Genomic DNA, 22,570 nt, shown 5'->3' with positions numbered 1-22,570 from the left:
TTGAATATTAAAAGACCTTCTGTTTTGTTTTAATATAGAGTGAGGACAGGAATGGGCCACCTCTACAGGGAGATTCAGCAGATGTGGACTGAGTGATTGTAGTGTTTCAGGGTAAACATTATAAAAATAAACAAATGAGCAAACTAATGGAATGTGATAGACTGGACGCTGGCATAATTACTGTAAATGCTGTGCCCTTTTTTATTTGTTTTTTTTCTTTTTTGTTTTTTGGGTTTTTTTTTTGTCAGACACCAAAAAAAGACTTTAACCTCGGATCTATTAATTTGGCTTCTATCACCGGTCAGTTAGTGGCACTTTATGTTCTAAATCATAAACACATGATTTGCCCTTGGTATGCTCTAGCAATTTTGTTTTCCTTCCATCAAAGTTTGTTATCTCATTGCAGGAATGGAAAATGTACGGATTGGACATATCACACAGGTGGGTGTCTACAGCCTTGAGAATTGGACATGCAGGTGGGAATTTTACCATGTGGGCATTGAACTTGAGTTCTTACACAGATCAGCCTCAGCCATGGGCCCTATAAATAAAGTTCGGGAGTGACACTGAATTCTGGACTCTGGGAAGACCCTTCACCATGAAGTTGATCCTGGTTTTTTGTGCCCTTCTGGGGCATATCTACTGTCGAGAAACATTTGAGGGGTAAGTTATGCTTTCTGGTGCCTGTTTGAACTTTTTTTTTTCCACCTGATTCAGAGGGTCTCATCGGATAGTTGCAGAGTAATGGGTGTAAGCGTATGGCATTTTCAGATTTAGAGAGGGAATAGTGGGAATAAAGGAATGAGTGACCCAGGGAAGAGATAAATGACACCTAAAGGAAAAAACTGAGTGAAATCTGAACACATATACCTCACAATGAGGGATGATAGGCGTCAGTGAAAATAAAGCAGTCTGGCTGATTGTCTCAGTGCATCTCAGTAAGTGATGGTTTCTCTTCCACCACCTCCTCTGGGCCATTCTGGGCTTTGCCCTCCACGTCAGCCCTTGTCCTCCTCACCTGCAGATCTAGCGCCCAGGCCATGTAACCTCACGAGCTGGGAGGACCAGGGGTGTAGATTTCAGCCCAAACTCAACTCTCATGGCGTCATAGGATTCACCTTTGCTCTAAAGTACTTTGGTTTCAAGATTCTGTGAAAGGCTTTGGGCAGCATTTCTTAAAGAGCGTTCCATGGAATTAAAGGAGTGATCAAGTAAGTCTGGCCCAAAGAAGTTGGTGTCAAATAAACTTGGGAATCAGAGGGTTTAACAAACTGTAGGATTTCTAGTGACTTTTACTGAAATTGTGTGTATTATAAATCTGTAAGAAGGGATATAGGTTGTTACATTTACCCATTTTTTTTGATCATCAAACTCCTTTCACTTTTTTTTTTTTTTAAAACATGCTGAATGACTCAAAGGGCTACTGTTCTTTAGAGCACACACCAGGAAATTTAGTCCAAAGCAGTACTTTTCTCAGTGCCTTCCCATTACAAAAGCGGGGGGTGGGGGGGTGTCTCCTGAGTGTCTGCACTAACCAAAAGGAATGAGACTCAAATGGAAGAATTTTCAGATCACAGGGCTGGTGTCTCCTTGTAGGCAGAAGAGCCTTGAAGATCTCATACTCTATTACTTAGGTATTTTACTAGCATTCATTAGAAATGCATGACACTTGGTTTCAGAAGACCTGGGTTCTGAAGACCTGGGTTCTGGTCCTCGTATATGGCTCTCTGTACCAATCCTTTCCCTGATGCACAAATGCTCAAGGCAGTGACTCAGGAAGTCAGCCTAGTTGGAGAAAGGAAGGGTTATACGAATCCAGATCTGCTCCCCCACTTATTTCTAAGAATATGTGTTTGCTTGTTTTGCAACTTCTCTTTTTCTTGATATCCTTTATTCCTCATTATACATGTGTACGGGTGTGTGTGGAGAGCACAGCATGCTTTTTCAGGGTCCCCATTGTCTCTGGCATACCTCAAGCTTACGCCACATGAATGGGGTTTGGAGATGGAACTCTAATACATTTCAGTTAACAACAACAATAAAACATCGTAGGTCTATCCAGATGTGAATTCAATTTCTTCTTACAAGCACCAACTTAATGATTCCACTTTAAAAAAAAAAAAAAGGCAAAAAAAAAAAAAAACCCACCTCATTTCTGAGAAGCAGGAACAGACAAGTTTTAAAAGGTATTGCTTTATGACCAGCAGGTGTTATTTTATAAATAATCATTAGCTAAAGGAAAGGTAACTTTAATGGCAAGCTTCCTGCTAAGAGTAGGTACACCTCTCAATTATTATCTAGATACCATTTCCTGGGGGGGAAGTAAAGCCATTCTACCAAGTCCTCATTGTGGGGATGTGGGTCAGTATACAATTTATTAGTTTCTCAATTGTCAAAGAGATTATTAATTGCTCCATTAACCTCATACATGCAGGGAGTAACAGGAGCAGAAAGCAGCAGGAAACAGTGTCCAGCTTTTGCTTTTAAGGTCATGTCTGTGGTTCATATTCTTAGGGACCAGGTGCTTGAGATCTCACCAAGGAATGAAGAACAAGTAAAACATCTGGTGGAACTGGAGGCTGAAGAACATCTTCAGGTATCCATTCTAAAGGGAGCTTCTGTTTCCCAAAGTGACTACTCCACAGTTAGACATGATGATTGGGATCTCTGACTTTGGACTGTATCTCATCTTTCCTGACATAGCGTGGAACACTAACTCACGGAGCTGAGATACAGAAAGCTTGGGCTGTAGTTTCGACTCTGTGGCACTGGGGAAGTCACCTACCTTCCCTGTGTCTTTTTATCCCATTCAGTATAATGAGCATAAACATACCATTCTTCTATCTCACAGGTTTATCGTAAGAGTGAAAAGAGACCGAATGTGAAAGTTACTTTGAAAAACTGTTGAACAGCTTTAATGCATTATTTCCATCCTACGATAATATACAGTATTAATGTTCTATTATGAAATGAATTAGATTGCTTGAATGTCAACTGTTAAAAAAAACTGCCATAGTTTTAAATAATCTTTGCCTTCTGCCAATTTTAATATCTAAACATGGCGGGGGGCAAACAATAGGACACAAAGGCCCCGGCTTGGACATTTAAAAACCCTTTTGCAATATCAGAGTGATTCTGCAGTGATTCTAGTCTTATGGGCTGGAGGTAAAATAGATAAAAATTGATTCCTGGAAACCTGTCCATTTCCCTGAAATAACCCTCTTATTGCCTCGGCCTTTTACCCCTTCCAGCTTGATTTTTGGAAATCACCCACAACCCCAGGGGAGACAGCCCATGTCCGAGTTCCTTTTGTGAATGTCCAGGCAGTCAAAGTTTTCTTGGAGTCCCAGGGAATTGCTTATTCCATCATGATTGAAGATGTTCAGGTAATTATCCCACCAACCATTCTTCCAGAGTCTTGCTGGTTTACATGAACTGAAGATCCATCCTTTTTTGTCCTTGGATACTCTCTGCCAGGGAAAAGGACCTGTGGGCATTGCTAGGACCTTCCGGGAGTCTTGACTACCCCTGACACTGACCCTCTCCCTTTTGCATTTGGCATAAGTGGGATATGGTAACTAAAATCTTAAGTGAGAGGGAAGAACAGAACCTTTGGCATGAAATGTAAAGTACAAACTGAAGAGTGTTCATTTAAGTGAAAGCAAAATGTTATTCATTTAGTTTAGTTCTTTTTTTTTTCTTAAAGATTTTATTTACTTATATGACAGAGAGAGAGAGAGATCACAAGTAGGCAGAAAGAGAGGGAGAAGCAGGCTCCCTGCTGAAGAGAGAGCCCGATGTGGGGCTCGATCCCAGGACCCTGAGATCATGACCTGAGCCAGAGGCAGAGGCTTAACCCACTGAGCCACTCAGGTGCCCTCATTTAGTTTTTAATGGGGGGTTAACTTGGGTGCTGGTTTCCCAGAAAGGTAGGAGAGCCAGAACACAACCGCGGGACAGACTGGCATCCTATATTTGCAGCATCTGGCTGGCCAGAAGTCCTGTTGGTGCCTAATCCCCTTTCAAGATGTTTCCAGAATAAGGGAAAGGCATGACCCCAGAGCCTGTATAACAGGAAGAGGATGCTTGGGACTGGGGACCTGAGTGTTAGCATTTCCCTCACAACTGTAGATGCAAATGGATTGCTGTAAACTAATCACAGGTGTGACTGGTTTACCTTAGGTTCTGTTGGACAAAGAGAATGAAGAAATGTTACTTAATCAGAGAAGACAACGGGATGGTAACTTCAACTTTGAGGCTTATCATACGTTGGAAGAGGTAGGTGTTTCAAAATGAACGCCAGAGAAATGGGCCGTTTTCTCCTCTGATGGCGAGGCTTTTACTTCGACCTGGTGATTTAATGGGAAGTATTCTTATGGTTTCCTAACTTCTTCAGTTTTCTCTAGGATTTCACAGCCAGTATCAGTGTCACTGCTTCAAGGCAGGACCCTGAGGCCCACTTGCCCATCCCAAGAGCCATTCCATTATTTGGAATTGTCTAGGAGTGTCTTAAGTGGGCACACAAACAGCCTCTCCTGCTGATGAGCCTCTCCTGTCAAGGCCCCTCTGCCGATTTCTGACCCATGCTGCCCACAAAGCCATTTGAGAGCAGTGCTTCCTGGCTGCCACTGATGATAGAATCAGGGGCTTCCCCAACACCTCTGGCTTTCAGCCGAGGGTTGGGTCTCCCAACCTGACCAGTGCTCTGAGACCTAATAGCAGCAAAGTCTTGTGAGGTCTCTGCTGTCTTTCCTGAGTTGTTGGTGTGAAGAATGCTTCCTTCCTTCAGCTGGGTCATACACTGCCACCTGGCCATCTGCTTGCCTCTTCCTGACATAAAGCTTTTCTTGGGTTCACCGGGGTCCACTTGCCTAAATGATTTAGAGTGGGGGAATGGAGGGGAGGAGAGAAGAGATGGGGGTTGGAGGGTAACAGGGGTTGGTGAAGGAGTAGCACAGAGCCAAAGAGGAGGAATCTGGTGGGTACTCATCCCCTAAACCAGCAATTTTAAATGCAGAGAAGTCTGAAACTAATTCTCCCCATCCCCAATTTATTTGGTGGCAAAAGCTAACCTGACCTAAACTCATCTGGGGGCAAACTCTGACCTAAATGGACTCGCTACTCATTTGTTTTACTGACAGAAATATTAATATCTCTGAATATGAAGCAATGCCACATGTTTAATACGCAATGTAGGCTTCCTCTGACTTTTTTTTTTTTTTTTAAAGATTTTATTTATTTATTTAATGGAGAGAGAGAGAGAGCACGCCCTCGAGAGAGAGAGAACAAGCAGGGGGAGCAGCAGAGGGAGAGGGAGAAGCAGGCTGCCCACTTGAGCAGAAAGCCCAACGCGAGGCTCCATCCCACGGCCCGAGATCATGACCTGAGCTGAAGGAGGATGCTTAACCCAGAGTCACCCAGGCGCCCCCTTCCTCTGACCTTTCTTAAAAAAAAAAAAAAAAAATCTTAATTTGAAGCATGTATGACTCCTAAGGGTTTCAGATAAGGGGTTGCGAACCAGTATAGAGAATGAGGGGTAAAGGGCGTGAAGAAAGCAAGGGGCTTGCCCGCTCTCCTTGCCTGGCCTCGCAAATTGGCGTGTGTGTCCCGCAGAGAACAAGCGCTGGCAGCGCGGCTGGAGGGGCCCTTTCCACGCCGGCCCCTCTCCAGACACGCCCAGGCACGTCCCAGCCTCAGCCAGGGCCACAGCTTGGGTGCCCCAGCCGCGCAGCATTTCAGTCAGCCTCGCAAGTAGGAGCCCAAGGAGCTGGGGACAGAAGTGCCTCAGAGGCCACTTCCCTGTCGCCCCGGGCCTCAGTCAGCCCTGCTGTCTGGTCTCCAAATCCACCTTTGGTGGGGGGAGGGGGGCGCTGCCATTCGTGTCCCTCTGCTAATGAAGCGAGCAGCTCTATGGCCGGGGAAGCTGCCCGTCCGCGCTGCGCTGAGGTGAGCCAGAGGCAAGCCAGAGAAGTGCCATTTTGTTGGAAGCACAAAACTGGAACGAGCCGGCTCCGCTGCCACAAAATGGCTTCCCCCTCCCCAGCCCCTGCGGACGCCCGGTGACTCATCATGTCTTCCCTTGCGGGGTCCATCGTCCCCAATCCGGTAGCATCCGCCGCGCTGCCCTCTCCGTTCCCGGAGGGAATGAAAAGGGAGGCGAGGGGAAAAGTCACTGATGGTTGCATCACATCATCCATTTCCAAATGTCTACTTATTCGTCTTACACATTTCAGATTTCCCAAGAAATGGATAACATCGTGGCTCAGCACCCGGATCTAGTGAGCAAAGTGCATATTGGCCATTCTTTTGAAAAGCGGCCCATGAACGTGCTCAAGGTACACAGGTGCAGCTGTGGGTTTTCTTCCCGAGGTTTCTAGAATCTCACCGCTCCCAGGCGGGCCGTCAGTCCTGGCTCTGCCTGCAGAGCGGCTCCTCCCCCCACCCCCCACCCCCTTTCCCCTTTCTCCTCCTAACCGGTCCTTGCTGGTTTGGAGTATCCACCTCCCCACTACCCCCACCCCCTCTTTCTTTTTCCTTTTCTCTCTCCTGCGCAAGCTGACGCAGGTCTGCAGGAGTGAATTAATGCTCTCATCTTGATAGATTCGCTCAAAGGGAACCAGAGGCGAGCGCGCCAATAGGAACAGAGGAAGGGGGAGGCAGTGCGGGCCCCAGGGCAAGGGGGGCGGATGGAGGAGGTGACGGGGGTCCCAGAGCAAAGCGGGGCGCGGGGGCGGGGGGGGGGCAGATGGAGGAAATGACGAGGGCCCCGGGGGGGGGGGAGGTATGAGGGCGGCAGTACGGGCCTGGTCCTGAGGTGGAGGCTTTGGCTGGGGGTGGTGTGCGCCCCAGGGGTGAGGGGGAAGTTGGACGTGGGGGTGCTGGCCTTTGGGTGAGCAGGGGCTGCGGAGGTATTCTGTAATTAATCAAGGTAGGGGTTCTGTACCTTGTTTTCTTTTTCTTTTCTCTCTCTTTTTGAAACCGAGAGATTAAGAAAAGGAAAAAAAAAAAGCGCCAAATACTTGCCTGAGCTGCATTTCAAAACAGAAGCACTCCTGCAGTGTGCGGGAGGAGGACAGGGCATCTAAACTGCACAGGCAAGTGCCCAGAAAACAAAGGCTAGTTTGAAAAAGGTTAGGGTTTTACGCCAACCTGTAACCTCTGACAGTCTTACTGCTGGTAGTTTCAAGCTTTTTAACTTTGCCCAGAAAAAGAGTGAAATTTATTTACCGGGTTTCCTAGAAAGAGTTTGTGAAAGAGGGGGGGAAAAAAAAAGAAGAGAGAGTGAGATAATGTCACAACTCCCTACTAATTTTGGAAATGTTATGGCTGAGAACCAACGGACTCTTTGGGACAGATGGATTTCTCCATAGTGTTTCTCCCAAAGCAGGCTTGAGAAAAGTGGTTTGCCTACTTCATGACACAGTGGTACATTTGCTAATACTTACTACCTTATTTAAAAAAAAAAATTTTTTTTTCCTACCGTTGGGCCAAGAATTCCCAGATTCTCCTCCCCCTTGGATTGTCTTGGCCTTCTCTTTTACAGGGTAATTTGTGGGTGAGAATGTTATGTGTTTTTGAAAGTTCCCTGCTTTCTACAATTGAGCTCTTTGGAGGAAAAGACACGAAACACTTAAAACTAAAACTCTCGAAGCCCATGAAATGTAATTTTTAGCAGGGATTTGCATTTCTCATTTACCTTATCTCCTATGTTTAGAATGCAGCACAGAGATAGAAGTTGATGGTGCAAAAATAATCTTTTCCTCCCCATTTACTGATCCAATTGGCAAAGCCACTCTTCCAAATAAAACTGAGACACTTAGATCATAAAATTTAAACTCTGGAAAGCACCTCCAGAACCTACCATCCTGTTTTTATGAAGGACTCGAAAGGTTATCAAAAGCATTTTTATTACAAAAATAACACAATCATTGCAAAAATTGGAAAACAGAAACAAAAGAGGAAAAACATCCCCATATTCCTAATTCCACGACTATGGAGTGATAGCTGTTAATATTTTGTGTATGTCTTGCTATTTCTTTCTTCCTCCCCCTCTTCCTTTTTCTCATGTATTTGTGTGCGTACATATATATATATATATATATATATATATATATATACACACACATATGTGAATTGGCCTTTCAAGAGAATCAAAAGGCGTCATACTATTTTGTAATCTATTTTGTAAAAATTGTAATTGATTTCACGTCACTACATTATCTGTACCTAGTTTTTACAAACATCACAGGAGAAAAAGTCTACTGCCTCTTTTTAGCCTGCATTTAAACTTATATTAAAAGCGGGGGACCAGAAAAAGCACGTGAAATAAGAGTTAATCCACAGCATCTCTGTCTATACCTCCTCCTCTCTCAATCACATCAAGTACAGAAAGAGGGACAGACAAGGCCCTAGGGGAAAAAAGTGGGGACAGGAGCCCCTAGCAGTGGAGCTGTTCACATTTCCACACTGTTTTACAGTTCAGCACCGGAGGAGACAAGCCAGCCATCTGGCTAGATGCCGGGATCCATGCTCGAGAGTGGGTTACACAAGCTACTGCACTGTGGACCGCAAATAAGGTCATTTTCCCTGAAATTCCTCCATTAATTTTGGCTTTCTGGGGTTAGGCCTCACCTAACCACGCAATGGTCTTTGATGTTCTTGGCAAGCCTTTCTTTGCATAGGCCTATTTGACCTTTTTTGGGATTGCCGTATTGCCCCAGCCAGCATGCTGGGACTGTCCCAGGGCCTGCTGGCCACCATGTGCTCTGTTAACAGAAAAAGTCAGAAGAGATTGAGAGGGTGGTAAGTACGGACCCCAGGAGTCAGATTTCAGCATAACAACAGACTAGAGAAAAATTGTTTTGCTGCCTCCGGCCCCAAGGGCTGAGGGACAATGTTCTAGAAAGCTATACAATCGCCGAAGGGGCTCGGAGGGAAAATATAAACAGGTGCTAGGAGAGTTTACTTTGCCCTACAGATCCAATGCGAAATTAGTTAAGGGTTTCTGGGTTTTTCTGAAAATGTTCCAAATCTGATTTTGAAGTTGGGAGTGTCGCAATACCTTTCTTCCACATGTGCATTGGAATTAGAGTCAGGACAGTGGACTGGGTGTGACCTAGTCTGGTATTGCTTAAGTAATTCAGAAATGACACGCTCTAAATCAGAATGTTAATTCATGAGCAAAGGAAATCAATCCACATCAGATCATTCAAGCATGTGCAACCACGTGCACACCGACTGATACATTTTTCCCTTCAATTAAAATGCAGTTACCTTTAGGGTATTATGAAATGGATATTTAACAGTTGAATAATAATGCCTTAGGATGGCTGAGCACAGGAAATGAATAAATTTTAATCCAACAGAAACTTCAACTCCACTGCAATTGATCGCAAGGAGAAATTTAATTCCCCAAATGGAATTTAACTGGCCCTCTGTATCTTCAGAAAAAGTCTCTACACATTTAAGTAATCTGTTGTTCGTCGTGAGTACTTTTGGAAAGCTAGCCTCTGTGATGATGAAGGAAAGCTGAAAAAATGTCTTTGGTTTACAGATCCCTATAAGCCACATCCACCATTGCAAAATGCTTCCCCGGAATGAATAGAAAGAATTCTGCTTTTGAGAGAGAATGGATAAATGATGTCTGAGTTTTACTTAAGATAAGTGAGTTATTCTGACTGGAAATACAAGTACAGACACTGGCGTATTAAACACATGAGTACTGCAGGAGACTGGGTGGTAGTCCTGCCAAGTTCTCATTGACCAGCAGTGGTATCTAGTTCATACCTGGAAAAACAAAAACCAAAAACCAAAAACCACATTGCCTTAATACTCCATCCCGTGTTCCCGGTGAAAGGGGAGTGTGAAATTGACATCTATGTTGTCTCTGCACAGATTGCCTCTGATTATGGAAATGATCCGTCCATCACTTCCATTTTGGACACGATGGATATCTTCCTGCTGCCCGTCACAAACCCTGATGGATATGTGTTCTCTCAAACCAAAGTAAGCCTAGGACCTTTTTCTTCTTCAACAAGAATTCATGGAAGTGTGTTGGAACTTAAAAGACAAAAGTTAACCTTTTTGGTCTTGATTTACCATAAGTGGAATGCGTAATTTCTCAGTAGTGGCCCGGAATTGAGGCGTATAGTGGACTTTATAATCACCTGTTATTCTGACACACGAGGTCTTTACATATTGCCTCCGTCAGAGCCCATTTTAGCTGTTAGGCTGGGCTATTAGAGCTCAGTGTTCACCGTGAGTCACCTAGGAGATTTGTTCCAATTCTCTCTGTGTTTTTTTGTGGTGGGATTGATGGAAAAGAGGAGGCGTATGTTACCTGCTGACAATTAGATTGCAGTAGGATTTGGGTAGGCAGTACAATGCATTTAGCATTTTACTTGCAATCTGTAGAAGAAATCCTCTGTAATATCACTAAAAGGAGTTGCGTAGATTTTTTTTTCCCTTTAAAATCTTATTACAGAACCCCATTGTGGTAACTGTGACCCCACATATATTCAAAGTGAATCAGAGCTTCAAGTTTATTTTTGGAGAGAGCTGAGTACGATAGTGTTTTTCAACATGTGTTCAAAAAGAACTCATACAAATACTAGTACTCATCTCATGAGATATCCTATGAATAGAGGGTTCCACAGTCAAGTTTGGGAAGTACCGCCCACCGTATCCCTTTCCTGGAGTGGCATGAAAGAAACACGAAAGCATTAAGAAACTTAGAAGTGCTGAAGTATGTTAGCGAATTTAGCTCTATGTTTTCCTGAAATATTCAATCACAGAACTCTTGCTCTCTCCCCACATGTTGTTGTTATTTCTTGTTATTGTTTCATTTTTAAAGATTTATTTACTTATTTGACAGAGAGAGACCGTGAGAGAGAGAACACAAGCAGGGGGAGTTGTAGAGGGAGAAGCAGACATCCCGTTGAGCAGGGAGCCCAAGGTGGGGCTTGATCCCAGGCCCCTGGGATCATGACCTGAACCAGAGGCAGACGCTTAACGACTGAGCCACCCAGACACCCCTATTTTTTCGTATTGTTAACACTGAATAGAATGGGTGTCCTATGGAAAATAGTTTGCCAGGTATTGATTTGAGGAGATGGGGGATTATTTACTTCTCATTTCTGTGAGACAACAAAGAAACTCCTTGAAGCAGAACCCCATAGGACTGTTTGACACCTCTGTGGGCAAGGAAATTAGTGTCATTTCAAAGGGGCCTTCCCCGGAGGGAGCAGGGGAAACACACGGGATTTTAAAGGGACCATCTCATCAAGGCCGAATGACCGTCTTTCTTTTTTTTTCCGTTTTCTCTTGCGTTTGGATTTATAAGAATCGTATGTGGCGGAAGACCAGGTCCAAGGTATCAGGAAGCTCCTGTGTTGGTGTTGATCCTAACCGGAATTGGGACGCAGGTTTCGGAGGTAAGCGCAGGGACCTCGCCCCCAGGGATGGCCCGAAGCTGTCTGGCCAACTAGCTGTTTTGCAAGGGCTCTGCAGTGCTGTCAGCCTGCTAAACCCATTCAGGATTGAAGCCATTTAAAAACCTATTTGAAAAACACTTAAGTAAATTCCCTTCACAGGCACGCGGCGCTGTCACACATCTCTGAGCAGCATTTAATATATTTTGTCTCACATCTTAGTTTTCCCACAAGCTGTAGCCCAGCTCGGCTTCGCTTCTGAGTCTTCAGAACAAGACTTGGCGCCATGGCAGGAGGCCTCAGGAAGCCCTGAACCAACCACTAGAGGGGGTTAGGATCTATTCAGAGGAGAAGCATTACATCATCTCTGGATGTTTCGAGAAAGAAAACTAAAAAGAAGTACAAATAGGATTAAGAAATTGATTTTCAAAACAGATTCAAAGAGAAAATACTGGCTTGCTGCTTGGGTTTTGTTGACTTGTGACTCTAATTTTGGGGGTTTCAGTGGCAGCCTGGTTGGGAGGCTCCTTTATGCTTTTAGGGACCAGTTAAAACTCCTGTGTTTCCCTAATCACAGAATTGAAATTTGTTCATTCCTCACTAGGTCTGGTCGCAGTGAGGTTAGAAACTGTCTTTTTCACTGCACTGTCGCTACCACCCAATACGGTGTCTGGAACATAGAAGGCAATCACTAAATATTTGTAAGACAAATGAATTAATGAGAGTTATTGAACCAAGAAAAGACCCACTCGGGAATTGTGGCAATGGATGAGTGGCAAGTTCATTCATCGCTTTTATAATAGCTTTTTTTTTTTAAGCGTAGGGGAAAAAAAAAAAAAATCAAAGCATCAGATCCAAAATGCTGAACAATGCCCAGGAATTCAATGTCAGGTATTTTTTTTTCCCCCTGAAATATTATGGTTCTTACTAAATAATCTTGCAATGAAGTCACAGGTTGTATTTGTACTTTGTCTATATCATTTAGAGACCGTGGGGGAGTCCCAGCCCCTCCCGATCTCCTTGAAGTTTCTCTAGCATTCAGAGCCCTGGCCAGGCCACAGTGGACCACTTTGGTGGTCACGAGTAACTCCAGTTGCTGAGAAAATCAAGGCCAAAGGTGGCCTTGTTGTCAAATGCAGTTGTGATTTCCTCACTGCAGAAAGGGTGTCAGAGGTTCCTTGCATTTGTGGCTTTGTGATTTAGAAGTACAGATGTATAGAATCTTCTGCTCTTGGACGTGAAGAATTGGAAGAAATCCCAGAAAAAGAGCTTGCTCAACTCCCACCCAATGCAGGAATTCCATCTATAATGTTAAATCTAGCTTTTCTTCCAACAACTCCCACAGAGAGGAGATGATCTAATTTGATAGCTCTTTCTGCCATATAGAGGGACCATCTTTCTAAAAAAGAGAGATGCCTCTAGAATCACTTCAGTTTGGCCTCCTGTGCCCTTAGAGAACACGTCCATCTAATGCAGGGACAGTCTTGCTGACTTCCAGAGGAGGAACTCCGTGACGCATGGTACATATATCCATACAGCATCTCCCTGAAGCTTACTGTTCCTCCTGGGCTTCTTCTGTGTCCCATCAGGACCTGGAGCCAGTAGCAACCCTTGCTCTGATTCCTATCGTGGACCCTATGCCAACTCTGAAGTTGAAGTGAAATCCATAGTGGACTTCATCAAGAGTCACGGGAAGATCAAGGCTTTCATTACCCTCCACAGCTATTCCCAGCTGCTCATGTTCCCCTATGGGTATACATGTACCAAGTCAGATAACTTTGATGAACTGGTAAGTTTCCAAAATGTCATTTCTGCTCAGCCTTGAAGGTCCACTGTGTGGACAAGTAAGTTTCAGTCATAGAGCCTGGTCCCATTATGGGGGCGGATTAGTGACAGGTTACAAAGATGAATAGGTTCAACCACCGAGAAGAGTGGGACACAGGCAGAGGTTTGAAAGACTGGTTATGGATTTTCCAAATTAAGTTTCCTTGGGAAATAGAATTCACAAAATCACTGTTGTCTTGATCTAGATGAGCGGGAGCCTCAATGGGACCATAAATTCCCAGGACGTGCTTTCTGTTGCTTAGGAAATAACTACTTGAATTTGAATGTGAGTCTCACAGATCTGTAGTTAGATGCTGTCAGATGCTCAAAGCGAAAGAGTACTGTCTCCTAGCCTTATACCTTCCTGGTGCTTTCTGCTCTGTGACCTTCTGTCCTGCTGCACGAACGAACACTCCCTTCCCTCACTTGCTACCTTCCATCATCTTTCCTGTCTCAGGAATGACAGGGACCTCTCAGAGGGCTCCTTACAGGCGTGTACGAGCTATTCCCAGTTGAGGAGAATGTGCAGTACTCCCAATTTGGCTTTTAGGCTTGGTTTTTGAGACCCACATGTTAGAGATAAACCCTGAGATGGGAACTTTTGGTCAGTTTACTTTCAAGTACGTTAACAATCAGCAGCTCCTGGCAGAAATGGACTAAATTATTCTCATTCAGGTGTATCTTTCATCTCATCCATCGGATGTTAGCCCTGTAGGGCAGTGCTCAGAGTTTTGATGATGAATAGTACCACTCAAGGCCAAATCAAGGGAAAAAGAACCTTAAGATTGAAAAGAACCTACAAGGTGCTTTTAGTAGACCTAGATGACCTTAAATTCTCCAAAGCTGGTGCTCACATCTCTGCCACATAGTCATCCAGTCTGTGTTTGGACAGTTTTCCTGCCTCCCAAGGGCTTCTGTTCCGTGTTAGAGCAGGTGTGATTGTTTGAGTTCTTCCTTACATAGAGCCCAAACCTGCTCCTTAATAGTTTTTACCTCCAGCCCTGGTTATCATCTTGCTCCCTTTGAAAAGAAGCAAGTCCATTAATCATTTGAAGACCAGTAACCTGCTTCTTCTAGGTTTTTCTGTATCCCTACAGCTCCTTCAAACACTCATAATGTAGTGCAAAGTTCCCTCACCATGCTGTTTGCTGTTTTCCAAACATGCTTTGGTCAGTCTCTGTTCTTCAAGGGTAGCTCCCAGAAGTGAGCATAAAACCTGTGGGTCAGCCAGCACAGAGGGAAGCATGGTCATGGCTGCCCTCCTCCAGACCGTGTACTTCTGCTTAAACAGTTGAGGGTCACATTAGTTTTTTGGCAGTAGCCTTGTGCTGTTGACTCATGTTGGGCTCATTGACAACTGAAACCCCCAGGCTCTCTGAGGATTCTGCTGAGCCAGGTTTCCCCCATCTGGTAATTGTACAGTTGTTTTCCTGGACCCAAGTTCAAGACCTTACATTTATCCCTAGCAAGGACAGTAAAGCCTCAATCAGTCAAAATTGGAACCCTCAAATAATGGAAAATATTTTGCTGAGCTCTACTTCTTGGAAAAAGACACAATCATAGGGAGGTAAGCCAATGTAGGGATCTAGCTAAAAAAAAAAAAAAAAAAAAAAAAAAAAAAAAATCAACTTCCCCGGTACATCCTGGGGTCAGTACGTATCAGTACGTATTCTCTTTGGCCCCTTACTTCCACCCTATTTCCCTCCACACCCTCAACAAGGAAGGATGGTGGCAAAATCATGACCCTGGTTTATTTATTGCAAACACCTGGATGATCAGACAAACAATGAAGGTCTTCATGTTGTATTTTTGAAGCCAACCGAAGTGAACTAGTGTTGACTTCTCAGTGAAAATGACTGAAATGAAAGGGCATTGTACTTAAGTCTACATTAGCCCGAGGGTCTAGTTAATCAGAGGGCCCTGTTCTACGTTCTGCACTTGGGCATTCAATCTTCAAGAGGCAAGTGTTATCAATCTACCTTTTCTTGGTTCTTTCTAGAATGAAGTGGCCAAAAAGGCTGCCCAGGCTCTGACCAGCCTGCACGGCACCACGTACAAAGTGGGACCTATCTGCTCAGTCATCTGTAAGTATCTAATGGGTTTTCACCTATGACCCACTAAGTGGGCACCATGGGATTTTTGGGCCAGAGCCTGTCAGTGTCCTGATATGAAATGTCTAGGTCTCTGTGCAGGTGCTCAGCCCTGCCCGGTTTCCTGCCACCAGGTACTATGTGGTATCTGGAGCAAAGAACTTCCTAAATACTTGAGCTGTGTGCGTTCCTCTCTGTTTCTCCTGACCCTTCCAGCTCTTTGTCATTACATGGAAACTTTTTGCCTAAAAACAAGCTTTTGTCAAGACTTAGTCCTGAGCCATCACTTTTATTAATTATTCCTTTCTGGGATGAGGGGTTTGCACCCTGAATAATGCCATGGACTTATTGTGGGGGCAGAATGGGGGCGACTCTTTAAAAGGACCCAGATATTTTGGTGGGCAGACTCTATTGCAGCCATTTGTGCATGTAGAATTTGGGGAGACAAAGAGGAAGATCAGTCAGGAGTACTGCCAATGTCAGGAACAAAGCTGGGGAGCCTGCTGTCAGACTTTCTGAGACTCTCCTCTCCCATGGTGGATTGGGATAGGAACAAGAAACAACTGCAGTGCCGTGGGAAATCCTAATGCACCCATGCAGATTCTGAGTCCCCCAAAGGAGTCTCTCCACTTCCTTAGGGGCAAACCCAGAAACTCAAGAGCCCATGGTTGAATGCCCAGGAGTTTCCCTGTGCTCCCACACCCATGGACCCTTTGGAAACAAATGCCTCTTATAGGCACACACTCTGTTCAGCACCCTTTTATTAAGCCTCTACTATGGGCTAATCATTATGTCAAGTACTACAGACATAGAGAATCCACAGAAAACTCACTGTTTAATGTGGGAGATGAACAGGAAGATGAATGTTGGTTTGCTGTGTGTTGTAGTAGGCTATACATGGTATAGAAGTATTAGAAAGTTGGGAGGATTTGACAGTGGCAGAATCAGGAAAAGCTGCATACGGCAGGATTTTGATGGCTGCTCACCAAACAGCGAGAGGAGGGGGAAAGAATGGGCCATTTCCACTCTAACAGTGCAGGCAAAGGCACAGAAGTAAAACTGCATGATGGACTCTGTGAACAACAAGGAAGTTTGGGAACCCTGGAAGAAAGTAGGAACAAGGGGAGTGAGGGTTCAGGTTTTTGGGTGCCATGTTAAGGAGTTTAAGTCTTGACCCACAGGACCCCGGAAGCCACTGGAGTTTTCAGCAGGGAGTGAGTGTGTTGAGGCTCCTAGCAAGAGTGTGGAGGCTGGATTGTGATGGGCTGGGAGTATGAAATTCCTGCAGGAAGAGGAGGACTTGTTCAGGGGAAAGTGGGGTCCACACTAGAGCAGTGCTGTGGAGGATCTAGGGAGATGTGAAGCAGGGAAAACCAAAAGGCTTTGGTTATTCACTGGATGTGGTAGAGTTTCTCACCGAAGGTCATTGAGCAGGGCTGTTAACAGAGGGAGACTTCCAGGAAGGTGAAAGGTGGTGGGTGGAGAGAGAGTGAGTTCAGCTCTGGGGAGGGTCAGGCTGAGAGGACCGTAGTGTTTTCAAGGGAGGACATCCTGTAGGCTGTGCACCACATGGCCCTGGGCTTCTGTGGAGAGAGAGAGACTTAAGAGTAGTTGACATTAAAAAAAAAAGTAGTTGACATAGAAAGGATGGTTGGAATGGGAGAGCAAGGACACCACTTGGAGTAGGAAGGGCCCTGGATGGAGGAGGGGAGCAACCTTTCAGACAGCAGAGGGGGTCGTGAGGGAGGGCCACCCAGTGGGGCTTTGCAGAGGGGCCCAGAAGCTTATGTTTCAGAAGCCATAGGAGCAGCAGTTTTTGGAAAGGAAGCAGCAGTTAATGATGACGAAAGGCTATGAGAAGGTCAACTATGACAAGGACAGAGTATTTACCACTGGATTTTTATCACTGGCTTATTGGTGACTTTAAGCAGACCATTTCATAAGGATGGTGAGGGTCACGGGAGGAGCACATGGGATGGGGGAGAGCGGAGGTCTGGAGCCTATGTGGACCCCCTTTGGAGGAGCCCAGATGAGAAGGGAAGGAGAGAGAAATGGAGATTTTTTTTTTTTTCTGAGATGAGAGACTTCTTTATTGACTGTGGGAAAAGGACCAATAGAGAAGGAGAGGTGGAAGACACAGGAGAGACAAGAAATGAGCAAGGCAGTGCTACTGTGGAGTGGGGGAGAAAGGGGACAAGAAGGAGTCACGTAGGGGTGGGTAGATCAGGCTTGAATAGGAGGAGTGAGTCTGCAGATGGGCTGGAGGCACCGGGAGCAGCTACATGGGGGTGGAGCGTGGTGGGAATCCAAGGGAAGGCACACTTGTTAGTCATGGTTTTCTTAATGGTAGTCTTGGAGAGCTGAGGAGCAAGAGTTCACCTAGCATATCTAGGACAATCAATGGAAATCCCAGAACTACTGATCATGATTATGGTTTTTCTTTTCTGTCATTTTGCTTTTTTTTTTTTTTTTTTTTTTGCCATTACGAGGCATTTAAAAGACTTTATAGAAAAAAGAAATCTAATGATCATTGCATTTTATGTTTCAATTTCTTTAGTAATTTTGGTGATGAACTCAAATATATTTATCTAGTTGTTATCAATATGTGTGTTCTATTTTGTGTCCAGCCTTTTCCAGTTGATGTTATTTCCTGCACATGTCTATGCATTTCCACTCTAGGTATTTGTTATTCCAGTAGATTGCTATATCCTGGTTATTGGACCTTTATATTGTTTGCTAAATGGTGCTACTACATGCTAGTGCAAACATGTTGGTATGGACTTCTTTTTCTTTTAGATGATCCTTTTGGTGTATATTCCAAAGGCAAGATTACCAGGCCAAACGGGATGAATAGATTTGGAGCTCTTGTTACATATTTTTTAACCTATTCTCTGGGAGGGCTGATCTGCTTACAGTTGCCCTGACCTTTTTTTAAACCACGTTCCACGTGGGATTGTCCTCCCTTTTGGCAGAGGAACCCCCAGGGAGGAGGGCCCTCTGACTAGTGGCACTGGGGAGGAAGGCCATGATGGCCACTTGAGGTCAAGAAATGCATGGTTTCTGAGTTGGGCAGCCTCTGAGTGGAGGCTGGTATTGAGAATGTCAGCAGAATGGCATCCTGTGCTCTCCACGTGGGGTCTCAACCATTTTATTACAAGGATTCTGGTTTCTCACCATTCTTATCTAAGGCATGTCCAAGTGAGGTACACCTTGGAAGGCTGAGGTTTAGTGTGCTTTACTTGGTAAGGTTTCAGATATTCCTAATAAGCATGTATCAGACATGTGTAAGGTTTGCCATCTGATCTGTTGGAACCTGACCATTAATGGTCAAGCAAGTTCGGGCTCCATTTTTCCCAGAGCTGACTCTGTTATCCTTGATTCTGGCATCACGCCAGCTTGGACAAGCACTGCCTCTAAGAACAGGTCCCAATTAAGTACTTTTTGCCTCCTGCCCTAGATTGGTATGTAGCTCTGGGCTGAACACCTGCTTTACTCCACCCAAGAGGTGGCTGGACTGCTGTGGTGGGTGAGACATTTCCTGGGTAGTTTCTCATCTGGAAAGGGCTCTGAGGAGCTGTGCTATGATGGACGAAGTTGTCACTTGAGTTCTTTCTCAGAGAGGTGGAGGGTGAAAAAGACCCAGACGTTGGGGATGGATGCTTGGTTTTGAATTATAGTTCTGCCACTTTGGAACCAAGTGATCTCAGGCAGGTCACTCATCCTTCCTTGATTTTTTCATCTGTGAAATGGGTTGTCGAGAGTCTCAAAAGATAGGATGTAGAATAAAAGTGTTTTCAAACTGTAAGGCACTATATAAATGTTTCTTGTTAGTTTCCTGTTGGATTACTCCCCTTCAGGTACCTCTTACCTTCCTCATGGTCTGACTTTTTGATAGGATCCTAGTCATTTATTCATACTGGTGCTTATCATCACAACTGAAATGTATTGAATGCTTAGCCTACATACTTTATCTCAGCTCCTTCCCTTAATTTCTCAGAACCTCAGTTTCCTTATCTGTAAAATGGGAATAATACTAGCACCCACCTTGCTATCCATGTGGGGATTAAATCAACTGATTTAACAGGTATCTAACATATTTAGTAAGTGCTCAAACAAGTGTTGGAATCATACACACAGTGTTCTCCCACTTAACTCTCCCTATGAAATAAGTACTGTAGTATTATCCCTATTTGACAGATGAAGCCTTTGGGGTTGAGAGAGGTAAGTGCCTTAGGTGATCCAGCTAATGATTTGCAGAACCAGGATTCAATCTGAAGCCAGCATTCTGTCTACCATGGACCTCTTAGCAGGATAGGCTGTAGGCAGGTAGTGTAAATTAGGAAATTTGGTATCCAGGAAGATTCAGTTCAAGTCAGCAAACATTCAGGTGAAGGCAAAGACACAAATCACAGACCTTTATAGTGTTAATTTATAATATTAACCGCTAATCCTACTTCTTCCTGGTACAACACCCTTGTCTCCCCCAGGTCTCCTGCTGTTCTCTCCCACTCTTCCATCTGACCTCTCCCCTGCCTTCCCTGGGAGGGACCTAAGTGCCTGTCCATTGCTCAGCTCTTCTGAGTCATGATTGCCATAGGTCTTTGTAGGTTAATGCCACCTTCCTTCATCATCTGTCATGTCAGTGGCCACACGTTACACAGGTGCACATTACTTTGTTGGTGTCACCCATCATGTATAGGTGCCGGGCATATTATTTGATAGCAGAATAAAGCCTACTCCACCCTCATGCTGAAAGTTCCCTGAGGGCAGGGGTCAAATCTCTTACTCTATTGTTTTTTTTTTTTTTTAAAGATTTTATTTGTTGATTTGACAGAGAGAAACACAGCGAGAGAGTGAGCACAAGCAGGGGGAGAGGGAGAGGGAGAAGCAGACTCCCCATTGAGTAGGGAGCCCGATGCAGGGCTCAATCCTAGGACTCTCGGATTATGACCTGAACCAAAGGCACACTTAACGACTGAACCACCCAGGCGCCCCTCTTACTCTGCTTGTAATCCCTCCTCTCCCACGAGAGAAAACGATGTCTGCATCTAGCACTCCTCTAAAGAAGGAAGAGGTGTGGCCTCCTTAAGGTGTAGTAGATGCCAATTAGGAGAGCAGGCAGGATTCCAAATGGGTGGGTGAAGCCAGAGGCTCCTAAGAGTGCCAGAGGAAGGCTAAGTATAGCGTCCGTTTGAATAACACCTTTTGCTTTTCAAATTAATCTACTTTTTCATGAGCATGACCCCCTATGAAGCTATCTCTGCTCTCAAGGTCCACGCAGAGGGGCCTGACTTATCTGTAATGGTGAAACCTAACACAGAGGTTATGTGTCTGGAGATGCCAGTGGGAACAGCATACTCAGACTTTGTTCTCATTTGCCCTTCAGACCAAGCCAGTGGAGGAAGCATTGACTGGTCATATGACTATGGCATCAAATACTCATTTGCTTTTGAACTGAGAGACACCGGTCGATTTGGCTTCCTCCTGCCGGCCAGTCAGATCTTGCCCACAGCCGAAGAGACCTGGCTTGGCTTGAAGACGATCATGGAGCATGTGCGGGACCATCCCTATTAGGGCTCTAGGGAATAAACACCATTAAAAGCTCTTTGGTTTGAAGCAGAGTTGGGTTGTGATTATTCTTTTTTCTAACCCTGATCTTGGAGGACTATTTCTCTGATTTATGTTGCCCTAAAACATAACAAGCCACTGAGCTGTACCCCTTCATCTTCAAAAACCACGAACAAAACCCATACTGAGCAAAAAGGCTCCCAACATCGTTTAAAGATTTAAAAAAAATTGTGGTAAAATATGCATAAGATTGATCATTTTCACCATTTTTAAGTGCACAATTCATTAAGTACATTCACAAGGTTGTGCAATGATGACCATCATCCATCTCTGGAAATTTCTGGAAATTATCCCAAACTGAAACTCTGTACCCATTCAGCAATAACTCCCCATTTTCCCTCCCAACAACCCCCGGAAACCTCCATTCTACTTTGGGTCTCTGTGAATTTGCCTATTCCAGGTAACTTATATAGATGGAATCAGATAGTATCTTGTCCTTTTGTGACTGGCTTATTTTACTTAAACAGAATGTCGTCAAGTTTCATCCATGTTGTGGCATGTGTTGGCCCCTTCACCTTTTTTTTTTTTTTTTTTTTTTTTAAGATTTTATTTATTGGGGCACCTTGGTGGTTCAGTGGGTTAAAGCCTCTGCCTTCAACTCAGGTCATGATCTCAGGGTCCTCGGATCAAGTCCTGCATTGGGCTCTCTGCTCAGCAGGGAGCCTGCTTCTCCCTCTGTCTGCCTGCCTTTCTGCCTATTTGTGATCTCTGTCTGTCAAATAAATAAATGAAATCTTAAAAAAAAAGATTTTATTTATTTATTTGACACAGAGAGATATAGAGAGAGAGAGAGTACAAGCAAGGTGAGAGGCAGGGAGCAGGAGAAGCAGGCTCCCACAAAGTAGGAAGCCTGATGTGGGGCTCTATTTCAGGACCCTGGGATCATGACTTGAGCTGAAGGCATGTGCTTAACTGAGCCATCCAGGCACCCCGCCCCTTCACCTTAACGGAGTAACATTTTAGAGCTAGCAAGTGACTTTCAAGTTTCTTTTTTCTTTCTTTTTTTTTTTTTTAATGATTTTATTTATTCATTTGAGAGAGAGCATGAGAGAGAGGATGAGACCTGAGAAGGTCAGAGGGAGAAGTAGACTCCCTATGGAGCTGGGAGCCCAATGTGGGACTTGATCCCTGGACTCCAACATCATGACCTGACCTGAAGGCAGTCGCCCAACCAACTGAGCCACCCAGGCACCCTCGAGTTTCTTTATTCAATAAATACTAATTAAACAACTACGTCGTGCCATACATTATTCTAGGTACTTACGTATTCTCTGGTCGCATTGTTGCCTTTGGCTTTTTCGCATTTCCAGTATGCTGCGTTATAAAAACTAGTTGGGACCCAAACAAATGACACTCATTCATCTTGGTTGCCCCATCAAACCTGGGTCTCAGATTCTACATAATTTCTTTTTAGACATTGACTTCCATTTAGGGATTGCGATTTTCTTCCTCTTGATGGTTTTCTCTGGGAAAAGAAGGTGGGAAGTGAATGTCAGCTTGCCTAGAATTCTGGGTACTTGATTCTTTAGTTCGCATTTCTTGCAGATTCAGCTCCCATCTTTTCTTGTTACTAATTTCAAAGCTGGTTTCGAATGGTTT

General features: G+C 44.5%; 1 protein-coding gene across 1 annotated transcript; it reads left to right on the top strand.

The window, feature by feature from the left end:
* The first annotated feature begins 405 nt into the window (after positions 1-405).
* CPA2 (carboxypeptidase A2) lies at positions 406-20,952 on the top strand. The gene is made up of 12 exons (XM_059395618.1): positions 406-441; positions 522-663; positions 2,515-2,596; positions 3,252-3,386; positions 4,183-4,278; positions 6,234-6,335; positions 8,478-8,576; positions 9,895-10,005; positions 11,342-11,432; positions 13,019-13,218; positions 15,253-15,337; positions 20,730-20,952. Exons 2-12 carry the CDS (start codon positions 599-601, stop codon positions 20,915-20,917), a joined length of 1,254 nt encoding a protein of 417 aa, XP_059251601.1. The 5' UTR covers positions 406-441; positions 522-598; the 3' UTR covers positions 20,918-20,952.
* The last annotated feature ends 1,618 nt before the right edge of the window (positions 20,953-22,570 follow it).

The sequence above is a fragment of the Mustela nigripes genome, chromosome 4 (genome assembly GCF_022355385.1).
Source record: "Mustela nigripes isolate SB6536 chromosome 4, MUSNIG.SB6536, whole genome shotgun sequence".
NCBI classification, from domain to species: domain Eukaryota; kingdom Metazoa; phylum Chordata; class Mammalia; order Carnivora; family Mustelidae; genus Mustela; species Mustela nigripes.
The sequence above is the reverse complement of the archived record's forward strand: the minus strand, read 5'-3'. Positions and strand labels throughout refer to the sequence as shown.

Bases quoted from the DNA above. Each gene is read 5' to 3' on its own strand.
- CPA2 (XM_059395618.1), top strand. From the start codon at position 599: ATGAAGTTGATCCTGGTTTTTTGTGCCCTTCTGGGGCATATCTACTGT. The intron at 2,597-3,251 runs GTATCCATTCTA...TACCCCTTCCAG, and splicing joins AGGCTGAAGAACATCTTCAG to CTTGATTTTTGGAAATCACC. The intron at 13,219-15,252 runs GTAAGTTTCCAA...GGTTCTTTCTAG, and splicing joins CAGATAACTTTGATGAACTG to AATGAAGTGGCCAAAAAGGC.